Here is a 12,627-nt window from a genome sequence, read left to right on the forward strand (position 1 = left end):
ATGGGTTAGCTTAGGAAGAGGTTGGAATCCAGATGACAAAGAAATGTGGGCTCAATCCTATTGGCAAGATGGAACTGGAGCCTGTAAGCAGGAGAGCAGCTAATAAAATCAGGGCAGTAATGAGCAAGGTGAACTCCACAGCGGGACAGAGATGGACTGCAAATGGGTGACATAATGCAGAACAAATTACCATTTAACATCCCGAGCATCTCAATATTGTGACACACTCAGTAGCAGCAGCAGTTTTGTAATAAATGGTCAAACTGCCTCTCGGATGGCTCTCTCTTAAAACATCTCCAGGCACGTTTTTAAAAATGGCTATTACTGGGGCGCCTGGTGGCTCAATTGGTAGGCATCTGTGTTCGGCTCAGGTCATGAGCCCAGGGTGCTGGGATCAAGCCCCACATGGGGCTCCCTGCTCAGTGGGAGGCCTGCTTCTCCCTCTCCTACTCCCCATGCTTGTGTGTTCCCTCTCTTGCTGTCTCCCTCTATCAAATAAATAAATACAATTAAAAAAAATGGCTATTATTAGGGCGCCCGGGTGGTTCAGTCAGTTAAGTGTCTGCCTTCAGCTCAGGTCAGGATCCCAGGGTCCTGGAATCGAGCAGCCTCAGCAGGGAGCCTGCTTATCCCTATCCCTCTGCCTGCCACTCTGCCTACTTGTGTGTGCTCCATCTCTGTCAAATAAATTAAAACCATTAAAAATAAATAAATAAATAAAAATGGTTATTATGTCCTACTAATTTTTACATGGGTCAGAAACTACTGACATGTCCAAATGCATCTAAAAAATAAAGAACACCCCTTAGGTCAGAAGCCACATATAAGACAGAACCTTGGACAGCATGCCTCGGAGCAGTAAGGCCCAAAAAGAGAGATTCCAACTCACAAATTTCTTGGTAAGGAAAACAAAATTACAGAAAAGCCAGCTCTTCACATATAGACTGGCATGCAAAACTTCTCCTGGGGGAATAAAGTTAAGGACTGACAAACTAGAGACCAGCTTTCACATAACCCCAGATTTACTTTCTCAACTCAGATTCATAGTCTCCACTTCTACAAAAATCAATACAAAAGCATCAACCGCCCCACTTAAGGGCCCTTCTCTTTTGTGGATATAGAACCGTTTTTTTTTTTTAAGGTTTAGACTGATGAATTTAGTGACTCCCTAGCAGCATATAAGCAATCATGAGAATTCTCAAGTTCTCCACCTTTGCCACATTCAAGGAAAATTCAACTGCATTCCATAATCCAATACAGAGCAGCATGAGCCAAGGCTCCATACTGCTTAAATACATTTGAGACTGGGTGTAGGATCGCACCAAGCCCTTCAGTGACTATCAGATAGTCAACGATAACCTAATTAGCCAGCGGAGCACACGTGACACCGGCCCAGCCAGTACCCTAGTCAAAGGCATTTTGCTGGATCCATTCACCACCAAGGTGATCACCTTGCAGAGAGAAACTGGGAGAGAAGAAGGAAACCCGGCAAAGGAAAATGTGAATGAAATGTGCAACTGGGGCTTTCAAAGAGAATTACTCTACACAAAAGTGGCAAAGGAGGGGACTGAAAAAAAAAATAATAATGTTTTCTGCAAAACAACTCATGTCAAGTAGATGACCTCACTCTCAATTTTGCACCCACACTTTAAATTGAAACTTCCAGAAAGTTAAGTGAGTTTGAGGTTCCAGAGAGCACAGGAAGTGCCCAAACCACATTTTGATGTCCTCATATCCCTACAAAGGAAATACGATCCCTCTGCCTAAGTCCCAAGGTATTTTAGCTCACTTGGGGATAGGTAAGCTTCCCCAAAATTACATTTGCTTCTGAGGCCAAGTACATCCTCAGACTAGGGCAACTGGCTTTTCAGTCTAGAGGTAAAGTATTAAACCCAAAGAAGTACAAAGTTATTCAGAGGCAAGAAAACCAAGGGGCTAATAGTAATTCTCAAATGAATGCATGTTTTTATTCAGAACAAATGAAAAGAACCTACAATTACTCAATTTCCGTCTCTAACAACCAGAGCTTATTTCTCAAAGTCTCAAGAACTTAGCTTTACCGGGAAGTCCATCTGCAGTACCAAAATTCTCGAGAATGGCCTCTGGCCGTCAACAGGAACTTAACCCGCTTTGTGCTTAAGTTGTATAATATTTAAAACCAAGCAAATTCTTCAGGAGCTAAAGAGTATTGACGCTTCTTTTTATCTGCACCTTCAAAGCTGGTCAGACAGGCTTTGGTGCCCAGATAAGGTACGTCGATTTGTGCGTGGACTCTAACGTGCTGTCATGGGTCCATTACACAAGAGGGCGGGGGGGGGGGAGCAAAATAACAAACTTCTCTTTCCTCCGCTAAGCAATCAAGATAAATTCAGCCGCCACCTTTCTAACAAACAAAGTGGGTGGGGAGGAACGCGCCCGGTGCTTGCCGCATCGCAACGCCGACCGCGGCTCGCTGGAGGCCTGTCTGCAGCTTCGCTCTTCCGCCGTGGGCGCTAAGGCCGAGCAGGGCGAAGAAAGGCCGGCGACGCTGTCATTCCCGGGCTCCCCGGCCTGGGGTGACTCCCGCTGGGCCTTCGGGCGGCCGCAACCTACAAGCTCCCGGACGGGCCGCGCCGGGAGAGGAGGGCGGGGACCGCCAGGGGCTCCCACACCCGACCCGCAGCCCCGGGACTCGGGAGCCCTGCCCGAGGCCGGGGTCCCGCACCTGCCGCCCCGCCCTGCCGCCCCGCAGGCCCCCTTCGCTCATCGGACTCCGGCTCGCGGGACTCACAGCTTCAGCCGCTCGTAGGTCGTCGCCGCCATCGTGCACCACTAGCTCCTTCTTCCTCTTTCCGCCCGCCCCGCCCCGTGCCGCGCCGCCACCTCCGCCACCGCGTTACCGTTCGCCCAGTTTCGCGGCCGCTGCGCCCGGGTCGTCCCACCCCTCTCCCCGCCCCGCCCCGCCCCGCCCGGCCCCCAGCGGACGGGAGGCGACCGTGGACAAACTTAGTAGGCGCGCTAGAGAGCGTGAAAGCAGCTGTCCAAAGTGCGGATTGGAGCGCGCCGAAAAGCGCCGTGACGTACACGCTGCGGATTGGCGGAGAGCGATTGCTTGAGAAAGGCGGAGCCGTGGGAGCTGTGAGCGGGAGCGGCAGTGCGGGGGTGGCCGAAAGGCGGCGCTGCTGTGGGAAACCTGCCGAAGCTGCGTCAGGACTGATCTACATCACTGCGAGAGGCGCTTTAGCACAGGGCCAGTGGCGCAATGGATAACGCGTCTGACTACGGATCAGAAGATTCTAGGTTCGACTCCTGGCTGGCTCGAGTTGTGCTTTTCTCTCTCCCGCTGGCTTAACGGTACAGGGTTCCCGTGGAAGGGGCTCCGGCTAGAGTGTGAGGGTTAGGAAGCTGAGTTTTACCGCCACTTTTGTCCGAGATGTCATCTTTTCGGTTTTGTCTGGCACCGGGAGTTGTGTGAGGTGGTTTGTAAATGATGAAGAGCTCCCTCTTGATGATGCAGGAGTCCCTGTAAATGGGGTACATATAGGAAGACAAGCCCGAAAAGGCGGCCGTTTGGAGTCGGGGGCGCGCTGTAGCCGGAGGCTGGCCACCAGGGGACACCGAAGCGCTCTGCGGGCCGCGGTGCCGGCTTTCTTCCCTGGGGCAGAGAGCCCCGTAGTGACGGGAAAAGCGGCGCAGCCCGTTTCCCCGGTCGGCGTGGGCTCCCCGGCTGCGGAGACCAAGCGCTGCTCTGCGTGCAGGCCCCGCCACCCTGGCCTCGGAGGGCTCCGCGTGCAAAGGCCACCTGACCCCAAATTTCCCCGGATGCCCTCAAACACGCATGTTTTTTACGGTGAGATCACCCCTAGGTTATCTGGCGTATTAGATTACGTCTGGCTCGAAGACCTCGAAGGCAGGAAACCTCTGCGAGGGAAAGCGGACTCGAACCCGCGGACTGGCCTAGACATCTTTCCTATATGACTTTTTTTTTTTTTTAAGATTTTATTTATTTATTTATTTGACAGACAGAGATCATAAGTAGGCAGAGAGGCAGGCAGAGAGAGAGAAAGGGAAGCAGGCTCCCCGCTGAGCAGAGAGCCGGATGTGGGGCTCAGATCCCAGGACCCCGGGACCCCGGATCATGACCCAGAGCCGAAGGCAGAGGCTTTAACCCTCTGAGCCACCCAGGTGCCCCTCCAATATGACATTTTTCCTCCTTTTCATGGAAAATTTGTGAAATACAGAAAACTATTTGGAATAAAAATAATGTGAGTTCCCATCCCGAGATCACAGCTATGAATAATTTTTTTTTTTTCGGGTCGCCTGGGTGGCTCAGTTGGTTGAGCAACTGCCTCAGGCTGGGGTCATGATCCCAGAATTCTGGGATGGAAACTTACATCCATCCGGGCTCCCTGCTCCGCGGGGAGTCTGCTTCTCCTTCTGCTTCTCCTTCTCCCCTGCTTGTGCTCTCCTGCCCTCTCCCTGTAAAAATAAAGAAATACTTATTAAAAATAAATATTTTTTTCCTTTTAGATATTTTTGCTTCCAGGCTTTTAAATACGGCTATACCTGCCCACGTATTTTTCCAGATTTGGGGTTGTATTAGAAATGCCTTTGTGGTCCCATTTTGTCCCCTTTGATTTGTCTGAGATTTCAGGTCATTAAATAGACTTTGAAGCTACCCCATCCAAGAACTAGATGATTTTAAGCATTATCCTCTTGTTGGGAATTTGGGGTGTTGTCAGCTTAACACTTTTTTTAAAGATAATGCTGTGTTGGATTATTTCTGATGTGGTTTATAAATTTCTAGATCTGGAGGGATCAGGTGGACATTTCTGAGACTTGGAACATATTTTCAAATTGCCCTCCAAAAAAAAATAAAACGGACACATTTCCATTAACAGCATCTGTTTTCTTGCTTGCTAACCAAAACTGAGTGTTATAGATTGCATTATGATTTCCTTGCAATTTTCATAATAGAAAATGGAACTTCTTTTTACATACATTACTTAACGTATCTATTCTCTTAATGTATGTGTATTATTGTTGTTCTTAGATCTGTTAGGTTTTGTTTTTTGTTTGTTTGTTTGTTTAAAGATTTTATTTATTTATTTGACAGAGAGAAAGATCACAAGTAGGCAGAGAGGCAGGCAGAGAGAGAGGAAGGGAAGCAGGCTCCCCGCCGAGCAGACAGCCTGATGCGGGGCTCGATCCGAGGACTCCGGGACCATGACCCGAGCTGAAGGCAGAGGCCCCAACCCACTGAGCCACCCAGGCGCCCCTGTTTGTTTGTTTTGACAGAGAGAGATCACAAGTAGATAGAGAGAGAGGGAGAAGCAGGCTCCCCGCTGAGCAGAGAGGCCAATGCGGGGCTGGATCCTAGGACCCCAAGACCATGACTGGAGCCAAAGGCAGAGGCTTAACCCACTGAACCACCCAGGCGCCCCTGTTAAGTTTTTTAATATATAAAGGACACTAATTCTTTGGTTATCAAAGCACAATGCAGTCTTCCAGTTTATTATTTACCTTTTCCTTATAATATTTTTGAACCTAACAATTTTCACTACTATATATTCCAATTTACCAGTATTTCACTTTATGGTATCTTCTATGGCATAGATGGTCTTTAAAAAAAAATAATAAATTTGTGTGTTTGTATTGTTTTTCCCATTTAATCCATTTGTAATTATTTTTTGTCCTCCCAATGGAAAGATGAATTAAGTCTTAAAGCCTATCACTCTCATTGAGCAATTAATTACCAGCTCTAAACTCTTTGCTTGGACTAATTCAATCATTCCTACAACAATCCTATTAAGCAATTTCAGTTATCCCCATTTTTACATGTGCCAGAGCTAAATTTGCTTAAGGTTATTGAGCAATTAGGTGGTGGAGCCTGACTTGAGTCTGGGCTCTTGATCCCAAAGCCATCCTGGCCTTGAGCTTACTGTGCACCAGAGGGTGACAAGGTGAGTGGACTCAGGGTCATTCCGTATCTGGGCATGAATGACAATCATGTATGTGCCTCAGCTTTCAATCAGATCTCGTCTCTCTAAGTCCTGATGATGCTTCAGCTCACCAGCTGTGGGCTCTTGGACATTTCTTCTCCTTTAATAAGATGGGAATATAAATTGCAGCCTATCTCTTAAGGCTTTAAGAAAAGACTGCTTTCAGCTGAACAGCCACCACCCACCCGGCAGAGAGCTCCTGACAGACTCTAATCATGTCACCATATAGAAGTTCTATTCACCGCAGAACAAAGAGACACGAAGGTTGAACTTTCCTTGCCAGTTGTGTAATACAAACCAAGGCCTTCATGAGCACTCAGTGAGAATGGAAAATGGAAACTCATCCAGGCAGAAACAGACATTCTTCCGGGGCTTTTCAGTGCCTAGCAAGCCCAAATCCGATCTAAGGAGAACAATGTTCAGGATAAGAAATCAGGCAAGGGTAAGTAATATGAGTGGACACCTTTAGCCAAGTTTTTCCTATCATGAAATTATGTTACCTGTGTAAATACAAATAAAATTTTTTATAAAATCTGCCGAGGGGTTTCCCATAGAAGCAATCCTAGCTCCGGATGAGGTTTTTGGCACCATATAAATGATCTCTGTTGCCCGATTTTATGTCCATGCTTCTATAGGGGAGTGTGACTCCCAAATGTAGCTCTTACATACTTTTTTTTTTTTTAAAGATTTTATTTATTTATTTGGCAAAGAGAGAGACATCACAAGCAGGGGGAGCAGCAGACAGAGAAAGAGAGGGAAGCAGGCTCCCCGCTGAGCAGAGAGTCTGACTCAGGTCTTGATCCCAGAACCCTAAGATCATGACCTGAGCTGAAGGCAGAGGCTTAACCCACTGAGTCACCCAGGCGCCCCCTCTTACATACTTTCAATCCGTTATGTCTGTTGGGAGGCTCCGCCTTACTGCCGAGTCTCCAAACTGGGTGCATTTCCTCACTTCCCCTCTATCACCTGCTGTGGGCCAGGTCCCATGGGCAACTCAGGGCCCACAGCCACCTGCCCTTGTGGGCTTGGGTCAGTCGGAGGGACGTGTGTATAACCCAAGTGATGGGAGTGCCTTAGGTAACCAGGGCTTCTCCTAAAAGTGTTAACATCTGCAGCTGTCACATACCTGGAACCTTCTCCTGGACCAGACCGCTGGCTTATTTCCCTCCTCTCCCCTTCCCCGACACCCCACTGCAGAGTATGGCCTATTATGATTTGTTTTTACACCCAGAATCCAAGGTTCAAATCACTTTTATATATGAAGCATTTCTGTTGTCAATGCAGGGAAAATGTGAACCCCACTTCTGGCAATGCTTGAAGAAAATGCTCTTAATAATCCCAGGACATTCTTTCATTCCACCTTAAAAGTTTGTTGGACTCTGTAGAAAGCCTGAGTAGTACTCCCCCACCAAGAAGTCTACAGCCTAATCCCCAGAACCCGTGAATAGCTTATCCCACAAAGTAAAAGAGATTTCGCAGATGTGATTAGTTAAGGGGCCCTGAGATGAGCCAGGGATTATCCCAGACCACATGGGCGTGCCCAGTGTCCTCACGTGGGTCCTCTAAGAAGCAGGAGGGGGAGAGAGAGAGAAGGTGTGACAACAGACTTCAGTGACAAAGCCGTAAGCCAAGGAGTGTGGGTGGCCCCTAGAAGCTGAAAAACGGCAAGGGACAGATTCGCCCCTCGAGCCTGCAGAAAGAACTTTGGTTCTACCAACACCTTGATTCAAGCTTTAGAAAACCCATTTCTCCAGAATCACGGGACGTGTGCGATTTTAAGCCACTAAATTTGGTTATTTGTCCCAGAAGCAATGAGAAACCAAGGGGTGCCTGGGTGGCTCAGTTGGTTAAGCCACTGCCTCTGGCTCAGGTCTTGATCCCGGACTCCCAGGATGTAGTCCGGCACCAGGCTCCCAGCTCTGCGGGGAGTCTGCTTCTCCCTCTGACCTTCTTCCCTCTCATCTCTCTTTCACTCTCTCTCTCTCAAATAAATAAAATCTTAAAAATTAAAAAAAAAAAAGATGGAGGTTCCCTAAGTAGGGGTGACCTCTTGTGGCTGCCTTGGCAGGTACCACCTGGCCCTCTTCCTGGGGTACTGGAGGGAAGACAGGTCAGGGAGTCAGTGTAAATGCTGATTAAAACCACAAATGCTATAAAATCTAAAAAAAAGGGGGGAGGGGGCGCCTATGTGGCTCAGTTGGTTAAGCGACTGCCTTCGACTCAGGCCATGATCCTGGAATCCCGGGATCGAGTCCCACATCAGGCTCCCTGCTGAGCAGGGAGTCTGCTTTTCCTGCTGACCTCTCTCCTCATGCTCTCTCTCATTAATTAATAAATAAATAAAATCTTTTTAAAAAGCCAAAAACCCACAAATGCTGATGAAATTCTCCTGGCTGGTGCTGCATTCACCTGTCCTTTGTCTCTGACCTAGGAGTCCACCATCCACAAAACCACAGCATGCTAACTTATTAGCTGGCGCGGAGGGTAAAATCTGGGACCTTTCATAGTTTTGACTCCCATGTGTTCCCTTAAGGATCCAGAGCTCTAAAAGAAGACCAAATCCAGTTAGCAAAAAATACTGTCTGCTTACTTCCACACACACACACAAGAAAACCCAATAAGCATCATCATGTTGGAAAGCACTTTAATCGTCTACAAATTGATGCAGTTTATTGGCATGATATTTTGAATAATTTTATAGTAACAGTACAATTCTGAGTAATTTTGTAGTAACAATATTTGGAAGAATTTTACAGGAACAGTATGATTTTGAATAATTTGTATAGGAAAAGAAGAGATACAGAGGAAAACAAATTTCCCTGCATGGTGAACTTTTCACATACTATACGGAAATTTCCCACATCTATCCAGTTCCGACTCAGAACGATAGCTAATATATTTTACTTATTGTATTCTATTCCTTTTAAGACTGACTTCAAATAACCGGAAACGAGAACTGACTCCTGGCATGTAGGAGACTGCAAAGAACTCGGGTTTCCTGGCAGACAGAGTTGGAACAAGAGCATCCCGCAACAAGGCTGGTGTGGGGTCAAGCCCTGCACACGTGGTTGGTGGTCTCACCTTTGGACTTGGCCGAAAGAGGCTCTCACTTGAGCACCGATCACGGAGAAGTGGGAAGTCCTGTTGCCGTATCTGGGCAATGACCCAGACAGGATGTAATGCCCTTCCACGGTGGGAGGTGAACGTGTCACTCTTTCCCCAGCGGCAGGGGGGTAGAACATCAGAGAGAGAGAAGGGCAGGCCAAACCGGGGGTGGGGAGGGTGGGAACTGTGGGCCAATTGAGATGGGAACAGAAGGCTGGAGGCTGGCCTTGGGGTCTGCCATCAGACCTTAATTCTCCTTGTTTATCTAAAGTCCGAGAGCTATCTAGGGAACTCAGGAAGGGCTATCCGCTTTACCTTTTAAAATAAACAAATTCATCCTGGTCTACGGGGTTCTTTTGTATCCTTCCTAGGAGCCTATAAATACAACCCCATTACAATTCTGTTAGGCTAACAGCTTCCAGAATGCCTAAGATACCACGCAGGTGAACTTCTCCTCGTGGCTTTAGCCCCACAGCCCGAGAAACCGAACAGGCGTGAGATTACTACAGCTCACCACTCTAATTTCTTGGGCTTCTGGAAATTCTCTTATTGTTTTTTCCTCAAACAGTAGAAAACACCATGTGTGCTGATCTCTGAATCACTTTCACCAAGGCCACTTAAAAGGTATCATTTAAAAAATTAATCACAGATATTTTTAAAAACTATTCAGTTACCCAATTTGCAAACAAAGCGCTGCTTCTGACAGCTGCACTCAGGCAATTTTCTGCACTTTTGCTGGATTTGCACATGAAGCCAAGGTGTGACAGCAAGGCCAGAAACGTTCCTAGGTTGGCAGAGCCAAGTGACGACGGCCTCCCAGCCTTGCCAGAGCCGAGCTAGCAACTCTGGGAAGAGAGGGGTTCAGCCTCAGGGTTCATTCCCCCAGGCCCATGCATCCACGGGCTTCTGGAGACTTGGCCTGTGCCACGGAACCAATGAAAGCCCACGGCCTGGGTGAAGTGACATCGGGCCATCTAACGGACTGAATTTAAGAATAGCAGGAGACAACACATGGGGCCAATTCTGTGCGTCTTAGAGCAGCTGCTACCAAACGAATAAAAATGCAGCCTCAAGCTGGGATCCCGGCGCGCTGACAAGCCTGCGAGTCCCACGTGCCTTGCGCTCCACCGCCTGCCCTCTGTGGCCCCCGCTGCCCTGGGGGTGAGGTGAGGTGGCGAAGGGCAGACGCCGGCGGGTAGTCCCAGGCTGCCGCAGCACTGAGTTGGCCCCTGCGTTCCAGCAGGCCCTCCCCAAGGGCTGAGAGGGCAAATGCCAGCCAGCTTTTTTTATTTTTTTACACCACCTTTTCACTGAAATACTGGGAACAGGGACGTCTGGGCTTAGGAGTGTGTGACACACAGGGCCAACTGTGCTTCCTGAGTGCACAGGTGACCTTGAACTCTTGTGTGGCCCTCCCACTCCCTAGGGCACCAGCCCGATGAACTGCATCCGGCAGTAACCCCCCCACAGTCGAGCTGACCCACTGCCAGCCAACCTTTAGTTGAGATGCCCGTGCCCTGAGCAGCCGGCGTCTGGCCCACGTGGACGCAGAGACTCAGCAAGCCCCAGCGGAGGCCTGTGAGGTCAGTGCCACGGCCGAGTGCCTCCTTAGCTGCGGTTTGGTGAAGCTCTTATCTGTGAGGTATTTTGTGTGTGTGGAAGACTGAGAGTGGGATGGGGCGGAGAGACGATTAAAAACAAGGAGAAACACCAGACAAGAGCAGGGTACCTTATACGGGTCTCGTCCCACGTCACGCCTGTGCCAAGAACTGGGTGAGGGAGAGATGTGCGAGGTGAACACACTCATCTATCCTGAGGCACCCCCTTCCTGGGCTGCTCAGAGAGCTCACCCACACACTAACTCTCCCCATGGGGAAGGGCGGGGGGTGGGGCTAGCTCTCAGCAGGGGGGCAGGACGGCCCAAACCCCATGTCCCCACATTGGGGGGATCCTGAGACCTGCCCTTGTGAAAGCGACTCAGAGAGTCACGGACTCTCAAGAGCTCCAGAAAGAAACAGGGCCAGCAGCTGGGCAAAGGAGGCCTGGTGCCTGCACCAAGTCCTTGTCCCAAAGCACACTTGGCTAGAACAGGGCAAATCTCCATTGGGCTCCCAGCTGCCTTTAAGGGACTGAAGATCTGCAGGGCTGCACCAAACACGGTCAGTGTACCAGGAGGAAACCCTGCCTGGCTCGTTCATTTCAAACCTCGGCTCTGGTTTAGCCACCAAATCCTCCCCAAGATACAGGGCATGCGTGAGAGCTTCCCTCTTGCCATAATGCAATTAAGTGTGCAGCCAGCCGACAGGAGAACGGAGTCTCTGGGGTGGAAGGAAGTCTTAAATAATGCTGTGTGTGTGTGTGTGTGTGTATGCACGCGCGTGCACGCACATGTGTCTGGGCACAGTCTTAAATCACGTTGTGTACGTGTACGTGGTGGGGTAGTGTCTGGGTGTGGGTGTTTTCCCTAGGGACAGGAAAAGGCTAAACGTATTGGCCACTGAGGTCTCTCTTCAGAGGATATTGTGAAACACACTCAGGGTGACCCTTTCCTTCCGAGAGGGGCTGGAGGGTGGGTGCCTCTGATGGCACGGATGCGATCCCCCGTCACATGCCACACGTGGCTGGAGGGTCTTCCTGAGTAATGTGACAAGGGCGTGGTGGTGGCGAAAGGCACTTGGAAAATACACACGCCAGACAGGCAGGGTTCCACTCCCTGGTTCGAGAAAGGCACCGGCGGTGGCGTCTATGCAGAAACTTACCTGCCTAAGCCCCCTCCCCCCACCCCATCCCAGGGGCCGCTGGAAGTCACAGGCAGATGTCGTGCTCTGCTGCGCTTCTCCTCTCCCACGGCAGGTCCGCGAGAGGCTCCAGCTAGAAGCGTGGCTGGTGAAGAGCTGCAGGCGCGGGGCTCTGCTCCAGCCTCTTGACATGGCAGGAGTGACAGAACAGGTGGTCCTCCAGCGGGTAGCAGCGGTGACCATCTTCGTCATTGAGCTCCAGACCGCAGTCCTGGGGGGAGGCAAAAAGGTCCAGCAGTGGCAGAACAGCACAGAAAGGATGGCAAGACTGACCCAAAGGCCGACGTCCCCGGGACCAGCAGAGCGGGCTGTGTGGGCAGCGCACGCCAGCAGGGAACCCAGCAGTCAGGCTGAGTGAAAGCGTGACACTCCCTCAACGTGCACTTGAACTGGGGCTGGTTGGAAAGGAAGTGGGATGTTGGTGGATACATACTCTGTCCTTCCAAGACTTATGGCAAAAAAATGAATGTAAGACCGCTCATGGGAAGTCCCTCATACTGGTTACATATTGAAATAACACTGGAGGGGCGCCTGGGTGGCTCAGTCGGTTAAGCGGCTGCCTTCGGCTCAGGACATGATCTCAGGGTCCTGGGATGGAGCCCCATGTAGGGCTCCCTGCTCAACGGAGAGACTGCTTCTCCCTCCCCCTCTGCCCCTCTCCCCTGCTCACGCTCTGTCTCTCTCTCAAATAAGTAAAATGAGATAAAAATCTTAAAAGAGAGAGAGAAAGGAAGGAAGGAAGG

The 12,627-nt window shown here is 49.8% G+C and overlaps 2 protein-coding genes and 1 non-coding gene across 4 annotated transcripts in view; 1 reads left to right on the top strand and 2 right to left on the bottom strand.

Moving 5' to 3' along the window:
- SACM1L (SAC1 like phosphatidylinositide phosphatase) overlaps nt 1-2,915 on the bottom strand; it is a 61,348-nt gene extending 58,433 nt beyond the window's left edge. Inside the window, exon 1 of the mRNA XM_047695943.1 lies at nt 2,771-2,915. Within this exon, the coding sequence (XP_047551899.1) occupies nt 2,771-2,802 (32 nt within the window). The 5' untranslated portion in view covers nt 2,803-2,915. The remainder of the gene's footprint in view (nt 1-2,770) is intronic.
- Nucleotides 2,916-3,227: 312 nt separating this feature from the next.
- TRNAR-ACG (transfer RNA arginine (anticodon ACG)) lies at nt 3,228-3,300 on the top strand. The gene has a single exon. It is a non-coding gene; the product is annotated as a tRNA-Arg (tRNA).
- A 5,308-nt stretch (nt 3,301-8,608) lies between these two features.
- Nucleotides 8,609-12,627, bottom strand: part of LIMD1 (LIM domain containing 1) — a 65,418-nt gene continuing 61,399 nt past the window's right edge. Inside the window, exons 8-9 of one of the 2 annotated variants that reach the window (XR_007121656.1) lie at nt 10,628-12,095; nt 8,609-10,202 (exon numbers count right to left, since the gene is read on the bottom strand). Coding sequence is in view for 1 of the 2 variants with exons in the window: in XM_047695962.1 (XP_047551918.1) it covers nt 11,958-12,095 (138 nt within the window). In the remaining variant the exon portion in view is untranslated. Of the gene's footprint in view, nt 12,096-12,627 lie in introns of both variants that reach the window. The other variant, XM_047695962.1, reaches the window with a different exon arrangement.

Source organism: Lutra lutra, chromosome 1 (assembly GCF_902655055.1).
Source record: "Lutra lutra chromosome 1, mLutLut1.2, whole genome shotgun sequence".
Classification (NCBI taxonomy): domain Eukaryota; kingdom Metazoa; phylum Chordata; class Mammalia; order Carnivora; family Mustelidae; genus Lutra; species Lutra lutra.